The sequence below is a fragment of the Simochromis diagramma genome, unplaced genomic scaffold, assembly GCF_900408965.1.
Source record: "Simochromis diagramma unplaced genomic scaffold, fSimDia1.1 OVJJ01000387.1, whole genome shotgun sequence".
Classification (NCBI taxonomy): Eukaryota; Metazoa; Chordata; class Actinopteri; order Cichliformes; family Cichlidae; genus Simochromis; species Simochromis diagramma.
The window spans coordinates 9,513,779-9,529,404 of record NW_024387152.1 but is presented as its reverse complement, the minus strand read 5'-3'; the positions used below and the strand labels follow the sequence as shown (position 1 = coordinate 9,529,404).

General features: G+C 38.9%; 1 protein-coding gene across 6 annotated transcripts in view; it reads right to left on the bottom strand.

Annotated features, from left to right (window-relative positions):
• Positions 1–254: 254 nt before the first annotated feature.
• The window catches only part of cfap74 (cilia and flagella associated protein 74), a 50,001-nt gene continuing 34,629 nt past the window's right edge, over positions 255–15,626 (bottom strand). For 2 of the 6 annotated variants that reach the window (XM_040047734.1, XM_040047736.1), the window contains exons 24-39: positions 13,107–13,280; positions 12,473–12,606; positions 12,001–12,268; positions 10,901–11,035; positions 10,567–10,700; positions 7,922–8,056; positions 6,575–6,684; positions 6,417–6,472; positions 5,246–5,365; positions 4,944–5,099; positions 4,222–4,360; positions 3,666–3,820; positions 3,299–3,431; positions 1,538–1,674; positions 1,255–1,389; positions 263–943 (exon numbers count right to left, since the gene is read on the bottom strand). In XM_040047734.1, the coding sequence (XP_039903668.1) occupies positions 839–943; positions 1,255–1,389; positions 1,538–1,674; positions 3,299–3,431; positions 3,666–3,820; positions 4,222–4,360; positions 4,944–5,099; positions 5,246–5,365; positions 6,417–6,472; positions 6,575–6,684; positions 7,922–8,056; positions 10,567–10,700; positions 10,901–11,035; positions 12,001–12,268; positions 12,473–12,606; positions 13,107–13,280 (2,226 nt within the window). In that variant the 3' untranslated portion in view covers positions 263–838. Of the gene's footprint in view, positions 944–1,254; positions 1,390–1,537; positions 1,675–3,298; positions 3,432–3,665; positions 3,821–4,221; positions 4,361–4,943; positions 5,100–5,245; positions 5,366–6,416; positions 6,473–6,574; positions 6,685–7,921; positions 8,057–10,566; positions 10,701–10,900; positions 11,036–12,000; positions 12,269–12,472; positions 12,607–13,106; positions 13,281–15,626 lie in introns of all 6 variants that reach the window. The other 4 variants (XM_040047738.1, XM_040047735.1, XM_040047737.1 and 1 more) reach the window with 4 other exon arrangements.

Below are 15,626 nucleotides of genomic sequence, written 5' to 3'. Positions count from 1 at the left end.
TACACAGGAAAATATACACATAACAGAAAAAGCAAAAGCAAGTGGACAAAAAAACTTTCCCCCATACAGATATCATTCTCTCAAATATATACTGTACATCTGGAATGTCCATATTTACATTGATGTAGTATAATCAGAATAAACAGTTAAAGTTTTCAAAACAACTTCTTCCGTTTTGTTCCTTTTTTGATTGTTAGCTTGTCTGTCAGAATTAGTCATGAAATGTGAGTAAAAAATACAACCTTAAATATTATATTAGATATTCTGTAATTTTCTGTATAGACAGGAGTTTACGACTGAAAAGTGCCAAGGGTCACAAGTCTTGTGGTTGTTCAGATGTAGTTTTGCAAAGCTAAGCTGTGCTAATAAATAATGAATATGTGTGAAGTACAATGTGTCATCTGCTGTTTGTATTTACCCCATTTTAAGACCTACTAAGAAACAGATGATTATTAATATGCTCTAATATGTAAAACCTTGGAAGAGGGCGGTGTACTTTCTTTTTTATGTCTATATTTTATTAGACGTTCTATTTTTGGAAGTTATATGAGATTCTTAACACAAAAACTTAACAAAAAACTGAGAACTGTGTTTTTATTTTCTAATATGACAACATTTGAAAGTGGAAATTGCAATAATCTAGTCAATACTGGTTCAGTCCTCTACATCCATTTCAACGCAAAATGAAATCGCTCAAGTTAATGTTCAAGCAAAACCTTTAATGATCTCATTATTTGTTAATGCTGGCTCTGCACACACACAGAATATGTGTATTTGTGGTTAGTCAGAGTATGTGTGAGCAGAATTCCTGCTGGCCATCATCCAAGTCCTTTAGAGGTCAATCGGCGGTCGTGGAGACCAAAGCCATCAGGGTGACTCTGTAAACATTCATCCCGTCGCTCTTTAAAGTGAGAGGCACGCACATCTGCACCACCTCATAAGGCTGAAACACACAGGCGTAAACATGTTGTCAGACAGTATATACATACAAGTATATACACGTATTTCACACAGGAAGACATTTTAAACCTAATTCTGCTGAAAGTCTTAAATAACACTTTTTTCTCGTGCTGAAATCAACAATATTCCCTCCACATTTTGGAACCCATTTTTCACAACCATGCTTTAACTTTGCTGTACTATTCAACTACATATTGAGTTCCTTGGAAGTGAACTTTTATGACTTTTTTTTTGTGATCAACAGCAACACAGATCACCAAAGACAACCAAAGACCAAAATCAGCACTTCCTTACTTTGTATCCAGTGTGGGGTGTCCATGTGATCCTGATGGCGCGTCGCTGGCCTGTGTCCACATTGCCTTTGCTCGGCTCCACATTAAAGCCCTGCTGCTGCAGGGATGCCACATTATCCCAGTAAAACTCACCACCCTGGTAAAAACAGAGAAATGTCTCTTTAAACCATGATAGTGAATGCTGTGCTAATGTAAATTCAATCCCCGTGTTAAACAATGAAACCTGTGGCAGCAGTCGGTTTCGTTTCTGAAAGCTTCAGGATGCTTGAACATCAGCACGTTACCTTCTTACTGGTTTGTGTGGAGCGGATACAGCCCACTTGCAGCTCCCTGACTGCAGGTGTGATGGCACCCGAGCTACACCTGGCCTTCAGGGTCACCAACACAGGAATGGTGGGGCTCTCCGTCACTTCTGACTCTGCTAAAGAGAGGCATTTTGGAGGCTTTAGTTCTTTAACTACAAGTCATGGATTTTCTTACATCTCTTTAATGATCACACAACCATCAGGGAGAATTAACTCAGAAACGTTTCTGTCTTGAATCACCTCTGTGTGGTTAAAAAAAACTAAACAAAATTAAAGTTTTGCATATCTGGACTTAAATCAGGTTGAGGTTGAGATCCTTTGGTATGAACTTAAACAAGCCGCTCATGCTGAAAAACCCTCCAATAAAAGTTCCTCCACAGCGATGTATAAGATACACTATCAGTTGTCACAAACACTTGATTGGAGTTCTTGCTGCTAAAGGTGGCACAACCAATTATAAGGTTTAGGGGGCAATTACTTTTTCTTTTTTACACAAGGCCAGGTATGATTGGATAAAATGTTTCCCTAAATCATTGTTTAAAAACTGCATTTTGTATTTACTCAGGTTATCTTTGACTGATGCTGAAATCAATCTGTGACATTTAAGTGTGACAAATATGCAAAAAGCTAAGAAACCACACTGCAAGTTCACACACTTTTGGCACATACTGTATTTCTGCTGCACAGAAAGATGACAAAATTTAAAATATAAAACCTCTTGCACTCTTTAAAAAGTAAAAACATGCTGTGTGAGCGTGCTCACATTACTCCCATTTTATATTCTTTACATTGGCTCCCAGTAGATTTTAGAATTCGTTTTAAAATTCTTGTTTCAACATATAGAGCACTAAATGGCCAGGCCCCAGATTATTTATCCAAGCTTCTTATAAAATACACAGCTGCTCGTTGTCTTCGCTCACAGGCTCAGAGTTTGTTTGTTGTTCCCCGTACAGGACTGAGGACGAAAGGGGACAGAGCCTTTCAGTCTGTGGCAACACGGCTGTGGAACAGTCTACCACCACAACTACGTTTCGTTGACTCTGTGGAATCCTTTAAAAAGCAGTTAAAAACTTTTTTGTTTAAACAGGCCTTCTGTTAATCAACACTTTTGAATTGTTTTGAATTTGCATTGTTTATATTGTCTATTTTATTACTTAATGTTTTCTTTATTTTAACCTTTGTGTACAGCACTTTGTGACTGCCTGTCTACGAAAAGCGCTTAATAAATAAACCTTACTTACTTACTTACTTGAAAAGAAGAAAAGAAAGAAAGAAAACAAATAGCATATGTGTGAAAATTATTTAAAAACACAGCTGGAAACGATGAAACTGTATAAATTACACCATGGCAAATTGCTACTTCCTTATTCAAGACATTTAGAATATGCACATTTCATCAAGTCAATTTTTGCTCAGTGTCAGTGAGAGGCGTTCGGAGCAGCATTTGAATGCACCAACACCTCTTGGATTCAGTACAGTTTACTACTACCTCACTGAGGAGGTGCGACTATTTCACACGTGGATTCGGTGGTAAAATATGATCTGACTGCTGGTGACAAGCGCACGGGCTGTCAGCAAGCTATGATTAGCATAAATTACTTCATCACATACGCTGGCCTTGCTCGCGTAAATCATGAAAAGTGTATGCAAGATATTAGTCATCTTTACAGTGTCAGTGTAAGATTTTCCCAGTATTTAAGAGCATATTGGAGAGAAAACAGTGAAATTGAATCATGCCACCTGTGAGCTGAGGTTCACTGGTTATGACTGGAGGGAGCAGGGATTCAACAGGCGCTGTCAGCGGGTCTCCGCCACACAGATACATGCTATGTGAAGAGGCTGCACCCTTCAGCTCCATCACACACACTTTACTCTGAGAGACAGAAATGGCACAGGGTTAAGGTTGTTATATCATCAAGACCAGAGAGGACGTCCAGGCTGCAGTAAGGACATCTAAATAACATGAATGCATTAGGAACAGTGTTTTAGCCTTGGCCATGCGATCAGTTTTTATAAGCAGTGATTGAGGACAAGGACAGGGTGAGAGCACGCATGCATTCACAGCTGAAAGCGCGTGTAAATCTGTACACGTGTGCGCCCCTCTGACCTTATTCATGAGCTCTATGGTGAGTTTGTCAGAGTAGTTGACAGACGGGTGGTCAGGCTGAAAGGTGACCGTGAATTCTTGGCTCTGCCCTGGAGGAATGCTGCCCTCTACTGGCACCACACTGAACACACTCAACCCACTGTAGTTCTGAGTCCCTGCACAAGTCAGAAAACACGTTGCTAGGTCAGTATGAAAGAATTGAACTGTTGGAGCACATTACCCTCCTGTTTTTTTTAAGCAAATATTCTGACATTTACAGCATTATTACAGTTTCATATGTGTTTGTCTGTCAGTGGGATTATGCAAAAACTGCTAGTTTTAATTTATGAAACTGTGGAAATTTAAACTATTGGGCTATTTGGTGCACACTTGTGCTCTCTTATACAATACTTCTAGTAGGTAATACTGTATTAAAGTTCAGGTCAAGTTTAGTAGTTTAGTAGTATGTGTAGTCAAATACTACAAAAACGTCTACGTGAGCAGTGAAATACGGACAAAGTGTTAAAAATACAAGCTGCAATCTGTTTTCCCTTCTGGAGCTCCAAACAAATCTTACCCACAGCAGGGTGGACATGGGAGTTTGCATATTCTTCTAGCAGAAAGGCCACCCGGTCAGCTCCACCCTGAGGTCTGAAGGGAGAGAGACTAGCGAGCATCACCCTGAAGCTCACTGCCACCGCTGAGCTGTTCTGCAACTGCAGGGAGAACGAGATTTAATGCCAGTGACCGAGGCTGTTTTTCCCTCATTACTCTGTAGTCTAAAAATATCTTGCATGGTGCTGCCTTTGTTTTTCTTAATGGTGACGTGATGATGAAAATGAAATAGTCCAACAAATACGGAAACAATCTGAGAGGAAATGAAGTGCAAAGAAGGGATGGGAGACCAGGAGAAAAAGGAGGTAGAGGAGGGTTAAGGATAGATCTATATGGAACGACCCATTTGAAAGAGAAATAGAAAACACCCAACACGTTTTTAGCATCAGCTTTAGCTGTGAGTGTTTTCATATGGCTCAGAGTTATACTAACGCATCCATGACTACAACCATAAAACCTGTGAGTCTCCTGACTATGATTAACACATGAAAATCGCCCCTTTTACCATTTTTACTCGTTTCACTTAGTGTTTACATGAATCATAAAATATGTTTAAGTTAATGTACTTAAATAAAATTACATCAAAGTTAACCAAGTGAGTTTTTTTCAGTCCACTAAGAAATTAGTATTCAAAAGTAACTAGCGACAGTTTTTTTTTTTTTGTTCGTATTAACTTTCACACACCTTCACGACTTGTGAGGCAGTCTCCTTCTCCAGCACATAGCCAAAGTCAAGAACATCTCCATTGTGGGAGGAGGTGACAGCAGGGACTATTCCCTCCCCGAGAAGAGTCATTTCCAGGGTCATTTTCTGGCACCGCACCTCCAGCATGTCACAGCACTGGAACAGTACAGGTCAGATGAGTGTGTTCATCATTATACTTGATTAATTTTAAATAAACAGGTACAAAGAAGACTCAGTGTATTAACACAGATGGTTGGCTTGTCACTCAAAGCTAAATTATAATATTTACATAGTTAACCCACCTTTTTTTCCAAAGTTGGACTGAAGGCGAGAATCAGAGTGTGTTTTTCTCCAGGTCTTATGGATCTAAGAGCATTGAGCAGGGAAAAGGGACTGTACATGTCCAACACCGACGAGCTCAGCTTATAAAGGGTTAAAGAAAAGCTACGGTGAATATTATAGTAGTAGAAGCAGTGCATTGATTTTGTTTTTTGTAATCTTTGATTTGTGGACATGAAAGTAAAACATGTAAAGAGATGCCATTCATAAGGTGAAGTGGATTAAATGTCCAGGTACATCTGAAATGATGGAATAATCTCAGGTTTCACTGTAGAGTGTTGGTGGTGAAGTATTTGCATAATCTGTGCTATCGGTGGTGATCCATTTGAACACATAACATCTTTTTCTTCAACTTGTTGTTGTTCACATGTCATCCCTGATAGGACTTTTCCAGATTTTTGCAATTTCTTTTTTATTTAGCATGAGCTAAATAAGATCTGTTTGTCTCTAGCAGAAAGTAGAGACAAACAGAAATTATGGTGAAACTAAGACAGGAAATGAAGTGAAACAAAAGCCCCAAAGCCAGACTAGAAATGTGGATGTTGAGATTAATAGTTAGCATCTTCAACCCCAGAGACACACCAACAGCCTGCTTCCATCCTAATGCAATGATGGTGAACAGAATTTCATTTATGATGCTGCTGGCAAATGTCACAGTGCGCACTATAAATAGTTTTCTCCAAACCACAGTCTATAAACCTTGTAATCAGTGCGATACCATGGTGTCTGAGAGTTTGAGAGATGGGCCATGAAATGCACCTTTCTCCAGATTTTGATATCCTCAAATCACCACCTGTCTGTGATGATAAATTCTTCTGGAGATAACAAAGAAAATGTGCTTTATTTGTCTAACTTGGGTGACCTGACTCTTTCATGCACAATTATTTAGTTCTGAAAGTCAAAATGGAACTTTAACACCAAATATCTGAATTCTGCTGTGTATAAAGCAACACAGTGTGCACATAATACACATTACTGAAAAATCCTTCACACAGATAAATCCAGAAAAGGATAAAAAAAACCCACATACATATGACATATGTATTATGAATATCATGAGTATCACAAATGTTTAAAGCTGTCAGCAAGGTAATCAATAGTTTTGTAAAAAACAAAAACAAAAACAAAGGATACATCCAAAGATTCCTGTGAAATGTTCTGAACTGTAAACCTTTTAATCACTCTTTCTCCTACAAATGGAAGACACAAATACAACAAGGTAGATAAGAATAAAAATCCAGCATTATTTAAGCGTTTTTAATGTAACTATACATTTTTTATAAACGACTCACCCACTGTCACCTGATGGAAGTTTATGATATTGCAGCCATTGTTGTATATTACCACTAGAGGGGGTTGTACAGCAGGACACTGAAGCTTCAAGTAGAGCGTATTGAAGGGACTGAGGAGGTAAAGGACATCTGATGAATGCAGATCCATATATGTTGTTGTTGTTTTTTTAAATTAAAGTGAAGCTTAAATGACTTAAGAGATGTAGAAATGTAATATGATCTTCACCATAGAAGCTGAATACCTTCTTGTAATATAATTATTCTAGCACAAAACCAACCTAGAAAACTGAGATGGGGCCATTAGCAAACTTTTTTTTAGTGGAGTATTAACTTTTTTGAAATGCACCTTTTTTGAACTATTTCTGAGATTTATACCAGCTAAAGAAATCTTCTATTTCTTGGACATACATGCTCCCTTAATAGACTATTAAAACTCTAGAGGCATTTAGTTACGCACACTTATTTGTATAAAAAGAAAAGTGGTAAACGCTCCACAGGTCAACAACCACATTTTGTCAGGTCTTGTGCTTGAAGTCAGATGTCAAATAATTTTGGTTATTCAACTTATCAAAAACTCCACATGGAAACACAGTTATCTCAAGGTAATGTCACCGTCACAGAAATAGGAAGAAACAGAGGTAAACTGGGAGCCTAACTGTTGTTATGGTTGTCATTTTAAGCAGTCAGGTGGGGGGAGCAGAATCAAACCCCCCACAACACAAAAAATAAGTGACAACAAACTTGACAAATATTAAATCAGAGACACTATGAAACGAGGGCTGGTGTTGACGTTTGATATTGTGGGTAGCTTAAAAAGTGTTCCTTATATGCAATAGCCAGTTGTATATAGAAGGTTTGTTGATAATACAAAATAAGGTATGAATCTAATACCAAGTAAAATACCGGGGTCAGGATTGCTGATACCAACACAGATACTGATACTTTTAACCTATAAAGGCAAATTATATAGTGGAGACCAGTGTGTGATGATGTATGAGACCAATCATCATCAATCTGCAAATTTTTTAATGACCACTAAATAATTTTTTCTTTCCACAATAAATGGTTAATACAAATAAACACAACTTTAAACATTTTCATGCATTTTGAAACTAGGTTTTTGAAGAGGTGGTATGTCATTTAATTAGAAAAAAACAACAACACATAAGACATTTCAGTGGGCTACATACTGAACTTACAGGATAAAAACAAAGAATCGATCCTATTGCACTAGTATCAATCTGATATCTATATTTGGATGGATCTGCCCACCTCTACATGACAAAAACCTAACATGACGGGGCCTACAGTGTGCTGTACACATGTATATGGAAGCTGATTATTGACCTCCATGCTGGCTGGACTAGTTTGTCGTCCTCTGGAGGGTCTCCATCTGACACAAAGCAGGGAATGGTGTACTCTCTATAACGTTTCCTGAAGGAGTATAGTAGAGAGGCCTTGGCCTCCTCGTACCAACTTGACCTTAAAAGGAAAAGAGTAACAATTAAACATATAAAAAGACTCCTTGTTGCTAGCACTTTTTTTGTACAATTCCAACAAACCTTAAAGTCAATAGTTGGTGATGCCCTCGTTTATTCTTGAACACAGCCTGAACTCTCTTAGGAAACCTTGTAGTTTATTTAAGTATCTTCAGGAATAGTTCTCCAGGCTTGAAGGAGATTCAACATCAGTGACACTAACTCAATATTTTCCATCTGGTCAAAAACTCGTCGTCCTCCCTGCAAGACTGACCGGGCTGTTGATCACAGTGTGCTGGCCCACCTGGCTAGATCAACTAAGCCTACTGTCAGGCATGGTAACTCCAGCATCAAGTTTGGTCTATTAAACATCCGCTCTCTCCCTGGTAAGGGACATCTCGTCCATGATCTCCTCTGTGATCGTAAGTTGGACTTTCTTTGCTTGACTGAAACATGGCAACAGCCCAATGACTTTGTTTCTCTCAATGACTCCACTCCGTCTGAGTTTGTTTACACCTGTCAACCTCGCATCTCGGGGAGGGGGGGATGTCGATAATTCACCGGAAGCACTGGGAATTACTCCCTGTCTCTGCCCCTCCCTCCCATTCATTTGAATACATTGCACTACAGCTCCCTGGATCTACCCCCACCATCATATGTACTGTTTATCAGCCATCTAAGCCAAATAAGGAGTTTTAAAATGAATTTTCTGCTCTTCTCACTCATTTCTCTGTACTTTCTCCAAATCTGATCATTGCTGGTGACTTCAATATTCATGTGGACAATGATAAAATCCCTCTTTTCAGAGATTTTACCTCCTGCCTGGAAAGTTTTGGGCTTCTACAGTACATAGAATTTCCTACCCATTCTAAAGGTCATATCCTGGATTTGGTCTGTTGTTCTGGCATTACCCCCACCCATTGTAAAGCCACATTGTTTCCCCAGTCTGATCATATGTTTATTTCTTTTGATGCAAACATAACCGCTTCCAAAACCTGTATCTCTCGTAATATCACTTTTAGGAAAATTAGTAATATCAACCCAGCTGTTTTTTCATCTGCCGTCCATGACCTTCCATCTATCCACAGCTCCTCAACCCCTCTGAAAGGTGCCCTCAAAAAATATGCATTATTATTATTATTATTATTATTATTATTATTATTATTATTATTATTATTATTATTATTCAAAGCTCTTCTTTAGATGTTGGCTACTTTTTGTTCTGTTCTCTGTCAAGATGATTCCCACACTGCTTGAGGTCTGGGCTCTGGGGAGACCAATCCATGACTGATAATGTTATATTGTGTGTTTTTCTATCTGTGTATCCTTTTACTCCATTGGCAGCGTGTTTTTGACAAGAGCTCAAACATCACAGACTAAAATGCAGCCCCAAACCATGACGGAGCCTCCACCACGTTTTACAGATGGCTGTAGACACTTACTGTTGTACTGCTCTCCTGTTGTCCTTCATATATACTGATGAATATTTGGACTAAAAATTAAAAATTTGGATTTATCACTCCATATGATCTGTTGCCCCTGATTCTCAGTGCAGTTCTTGTGCAACCTATTCCCCCTGTTTCCCTCCCTTAAGAATGACATCTTGACAGCTGACCTTCCACTGAGACCATTTTTGATGAGGTTTGGGTGAACAGTAGACGAATCAGCTGAAGGGCCAGATGCATCTCTCAAGTCCTGTGTCAGGTCTTTGATGGATTTTTCTCCCTGTTTCTTAAGGACATGACTTACAGATGCTTCCTTCGTCTGATTTAGACAGTTTAGACAATTCCCTCATTTTTAAAAATATTCAACACAAATGAAGTAGAGATATGCAGATTTTTCAGACCTTGTTGGTGCAAGAACAGACTTTTATGTCTGTCAAACTGTGTCATCTTTTTTTTACAGCTTCAGCAACAGAAACGGGAAAAAATTATGTGTTTTGCTGCTAGTAACAAAGTGTCTAAAGATAGAATTTAAAACTAGTCCTTTGTGTAGACACAACAATGATTCAGTGGCTTTTTTATCCTTGAATGATTCATAAGTCAGTGTTAAGTGGCTTAACAAACACAAGTGCATTCCTTTGGACTGGACAGAAAATGAGTGAATAACCATCAAAGTCTGTAGACAACCTTTGAAAGACCTTCATAAAGCCTGGAGAACTACTGCTCAAGTCCACTTTAAAAAATTACAAGAAATTCTGACTCCTTGTAAGGAAATGATGGGTGGTTCATGAATTTTGTAAATGAATATATTTTGTGATCACCGTGAATGAAAAGAAATGGGAATGCTGCTGAAATCAATTAGTCACTGGAATAAGAAGAAAAAACAAACAACAACAAAAAGAAAAAGAAAAGCTTTGTTAGTAGTTGATATTCTAGTGTTGTTGGATCTCAGAAGGTATTAATTAGATTTAGCCTTTTGAAAGGAAGTGCAATTAGAGAAACATTTTTTATTTGCAGTCCAGCAAACTGGATCTGTTTGATTAGATTGAGCAAATAATCTGCAGAAACCTACCCTGGTACTATGTTGCCAGGATCTGGTGATTCACTTTGCTTTCCTTTCTCTGCTTCATTGGACACCTTGCTGTTTTTTGGATTCACTGACGCCTTTTTCCCCTTACTAGGTTCCAGTGGGATCTCCAGTTTTGCCTTACAATGCACATGAACATGAGTGATGGGTTCATACTAAGGTAGATGACTGAAGGGACTACATCTTGCAAAAAAAATGTTCTGTGTGATTATGAAAGTAAAAAAAAACAAACATTTAGTCACTTAAGATGTGTTCACATTTAAAAACCCTGGCACGAGCGGACAGTGGCTGGAGTGGGAAGGTGGGTGTGAAGCTGTACCTCCTGTTCAGCGAGTCTGTTTCCCTCGAGCTCACTCTCATAGAGCAACTTGGCTCGATGAAGACGACGGAGCGCCTCTTCTTTGATCTCCTGGTCCAACAGTCTGGGTTTGAACGTTACCTGGACAAGACATCTCTGGGGTAGAGGAGAGACGGTAATATGTCTGAAATTGCTCAGATTTAGAGGATAACACAGGATATTTCTGTGTGTTTCTTTCACGCTACAGTGTTCCTACACCATATCACTTTTTAACTTCAAACCTCTGCTTCATATTAAGGTTGAAATTAGCTTTCAGCAGTGTCCTGTTTTTGGGTTACTGGTTTGTAACAATCCAAGCGGACTGATGTATTACCCTGGATCTCTGTGCCTTCTAGCACTTGTGAAGTTGTCACTGTAAATATATTATTCTTAATATCTTGCTTGGAAAATAAAGTTTAAATAAAAAAAAATACTGGAGTCTGGAGGTAAGTGGTCATCTGGAAAATAAGACTTAAAATTAGACTGTCAGAACCAATAGAAGTGATTTTCATTGAGCTTTTCCCCCCCCCCATTTATATCTATAAATAGTGCTTGTTCACTTCCATCAGGTGTCCAGCAGAGAGCATCATTACACTTATAATTCCCTCCGAGCACAGATGGTTTGGTTCCTTAGCTCTGTGCTTATTAAGATCATTTTTAACCAAGATGTAGTAAATAAAAACTAACCGCTTTCTCTAATGTTTAATTTCTTTATAGAAACAAAAGGTCACACTATCTTGTCCATTCAGGTTTATAAATGCATTCAGAAGGAGATTAATCTGTTTTGGGGGCTGATGTGAGATTTTGGATGGATGGAGTTGGATGATGTGTACTCTTAAGTGGTAAGGACAAAAAAACCAGATGGCCCACATTGTATTATTTTACAGATATTACAACATGAAATTATTCAGTTAATAATTAGTTTCAGCTAACTCTAGAATAAGCTACTAAGTAGATTTAAATAGACTGTCTAACTGTTATAAATCCAAAGTCTTCTTCACACTAGCAACCTTCTATGTATAAAACCGGTGGTGTGTTCCTTTAACATAAGTGTAAACTTAATAAGACGTGTTATACCGCACCTCTCCAGGAAGAAGGCGTCCTGCAGACGGACTGATGCCGATGTCTGAGTCCTCTGGCAGGGCGAAGGAGAACAAACGGGGCATTACAGGCGCCTTGACCCCTGGAGAGACTGGTTGTCTATTTTGGTCACGGCCCGTTTGACGGTTGCTCAGGAACAGCATGGCGGTGGATTGGTCACCTACTGCTGTGGCTCCAAACTGAACCAGAAAATGGGAGAGCTCCAGTGGTGGGTGGACACCCACTGCTCGGCAAGACAGCAGAAAATCTCTGATGACAAAATGAATGTTTTTGCTATGGATCAGTAGGTATTGGATTTAATTGAATAAACGGGATCACAACATTCAGTAAAGGCAGTGATTAAAATGTCCTATCAACAGATAAGTACAAAAGACTGAATGTTTAATCAGACACAATGATGCCATAAAGAGTAAATGTCCTTCATTTACACACAGTGTAGGATTTAAAACGAACCTGTTAATTCCAGACTTGCAGCTGAGCTGAAAGACGTACTCTTTGGCAGTTTGGGCACTAAAAATCAGATCAACCTCCAGGGTTTCTTGTGGGAGCAGAGTACCAAATCCATCATTGGGCTGAACCTCAATAAACTTGATTTAGAGAAAAAACAAAAGCTTTAAAGTTATAACTCAGGATGTTTTCATGAAATCTAACTTAGACTCTGATGCTGGTTGCTGTAGCCATTTAAAGCATTTACATTAAGTAATTATCCCTCCGTCTGTTGTTGCTTTTATTGGTGGCAGCAGAATCTGCCAATCCAAACATAGGATGCACATTGTCTTCTTAAGCACGGGGGATTACGAGGAAACAATGTAGGATAACAGCCTCTCTGTTTACTGTTCACTCTCTTTACACTATAAGAGCTATATAAAGTTACTGTTTATGCAAACCTAACAAATTTTAATAATAGGAGGAACCCTGTGGAATGGAACAAACAGTGAAAGTGGGATGTGGACTAAATATGATTCTTCCATAAACATAACATTATCTGCAAAGATAGCAATGCTTGTATCTGGATCCACGCAACTCTACCTCACTAACACATTAACACTTAATAGAAGAAAAGGTTTTCACATCATTCATGCAGTACCTCAGGCACACCCAAGAAGCCAAAGTCTTGGGGTAGGAGGGACAGATTGGTGAGGCGAATGCTGCTCTTGACTGACTGGTAAATGGAACAGTAGCCAAAGTCCACCTCGCTGTGGTCAAACTGCAGGTCTGAGGAGGTCACAATGGCGTGGACGGTGAAATGGGCAGGCTGCACCTGCACAAACATGAAGCATCTTTACATCTTTGTTCTCCAGACAAACATCTTTATATCAGTGAAGGTAAATCTGTCTTTCTTTTTTAAGTACAACATGAAATTTCTTTTAATTTCACTTTATCATAATAACGCTAACCTGCCCCAGAAAAAGTTTGGCTTATATAATACAACTCCACGGGCTGTCCTGAAAACTGTTCTGGTATCACTTTTTAAATCTTAATTATACATTATCATATTCTGAGTCAAAAACATGGGCGTATTACAGACTGATGTTGCTTTAATTTACAAAGACTTCTCAAGTCTGTGAATTAACAGACAGATGCAGTTGAATTATCGAAAGAATCAAATTGATGTTTAACATCAGTCATGGCTAAAATCGAGCAATTTTTGTGCATTCGGTCATTTTTCATTACCCTGCACTGATAGAAATGCGTCTATGTTTGTGTGTGTGCGTGTGTGTGTGTGTGTGCAAGCCAAAACAGGGCTGTGGCTCAGAGTCGGCTTTACAAAGCACCGACCTAAGTACATTTTTTTACAATTAGTTAGTCCTAGTCTATAATTTTTGGTCTGGTCACGTCTTTATTTCTCTTTCATGAACAGCTGAGCTCTGTAGCTTTTACAGGAAATGTTTCTCAGGCAGGAGTAAAACAGAACATTTGTTCGAGACTATTTTAAGCAGTGGATTAATACACATTTCATGCTCCAATGAGTATTCATGGAGGCAGGGTGATGTGTTTGAGATCCACTCAAAATAAAATTTGGTGTCACGTTTTTGTGAACAAATCAATGTGTATGAATTTGGAGCTCCTCGATGCAGAAAACTAAGTTTTGGAGCTCATTAGCCTCGTTAGCCTTATTCTCTGACAGCATTTAATTCATGTGAATTGTACTAGACAAGAGGCAATTTTGTTAAATTTTGTCAGGTTTTGTGAATTTTTCCCCCCAGCAGTATAAAGCAGATGAGCTTGTTTACTGCACCATTGATTTCCAGGCTGCTGTGATGTCTGGTGACCAGTTGGTGTATGTATGAATGTGTGTGTGTTTTCATGGTGTAATGCCAGGAGCTCATGACTAGGGGCTGGGGGCAACAGCTTTGGTGCATCACAGGAACATCCTGGCCCGCTCTTTGGCTTCTCGTCAGAGCTACACCCCTTCCATGCCCCAGCCCTCTCCTCTCCACGTCCCAGTAAAGTCAGTGAATAGTCGCTGGCTGGGGAGGTAGAGGAAGGTGACAATTTGGCAAGAAGACTGTCCAGATTTAGATTTACTGAAAAAAAGCTGGCAAAAGCACAGCACGAATGTCTAAGCAGCTGCTCTGTGTTTTTAATAAACACTGTCTGATGATATGAAGGAATTCAGCTGCAGTTTCATTTCCTCTTGAGAGGAATGGTCCAGAATTTCCACTTATATCCTTGTAAACAGTAGCTGCATTAATGTGAATATATAATGATACATTTATGAACTAATGTCTTAGTACAATCCCCCAAAAGAGTGAAAAAACAGGCTAAGAGATCCAGTCAAATACTGCCAGATAAGTGATTTTAAAATCAAAATCACAGACACCTGAGTCTCACTTATGGATCACACTAAGTTACAAAAAACAAGCAATAGATAAGATGCTGGCATCTTGTCTGTAGCGAGCATCACTGAGGCTCATTAATATCTTAGTACGTCACCCCTACTTGCGGCCCATATATCGATGTAAAAAAATCGAATTCAATTTGGCCCATGAAGTTACTTTTTTTTTTAGGGTGGATTTGTTTGTTGTTGAAGTTCTTACAAATAAGTTATTTAAAAAGCAAAAACTTATTTAACATGAAGGAAATATGAGCAGAGAGTACAAACATGTTGAGGGATTGGCTGTGTTAGCGTTTTTAATTTGTTAAATACGAACAAAGTTATAGCAGAAGTGCTGCCACGTGTCTGGCCAGAAAGAGAGTACCAATGTGTTTATTTGGTAGTTCAATGAAAGGCTTCAGTTGATTAAGAGTGAGAAAAAAAATGTGTATGTGATGAAATCAAGAAAGATGACAACTGCCTTGGCTGCTGGGCAAGAGGTTTTAAGGTAGTCAAATTTTGCGCACAACAGGTACTCCATAATAAAAGAAGGGGATAACAAATACATCTGAAACCTACTTTACCATTTTTGTGCTACTGCAGACAGTTTCAGCAAAACTATATGGGATAACCTTTATGCTTGGCTTATTAGTGTCCATGGAATAACTGGGCCTTGGGGGCGGGAGATAATTTTAGCTTGTTACAAGCAAAATAGGTTACAACCTTCGCTAGCTGCGCTTCTGTTTAGGACAAAGTAGGACACTAGCACTGCACTACACGTTCAAGCCC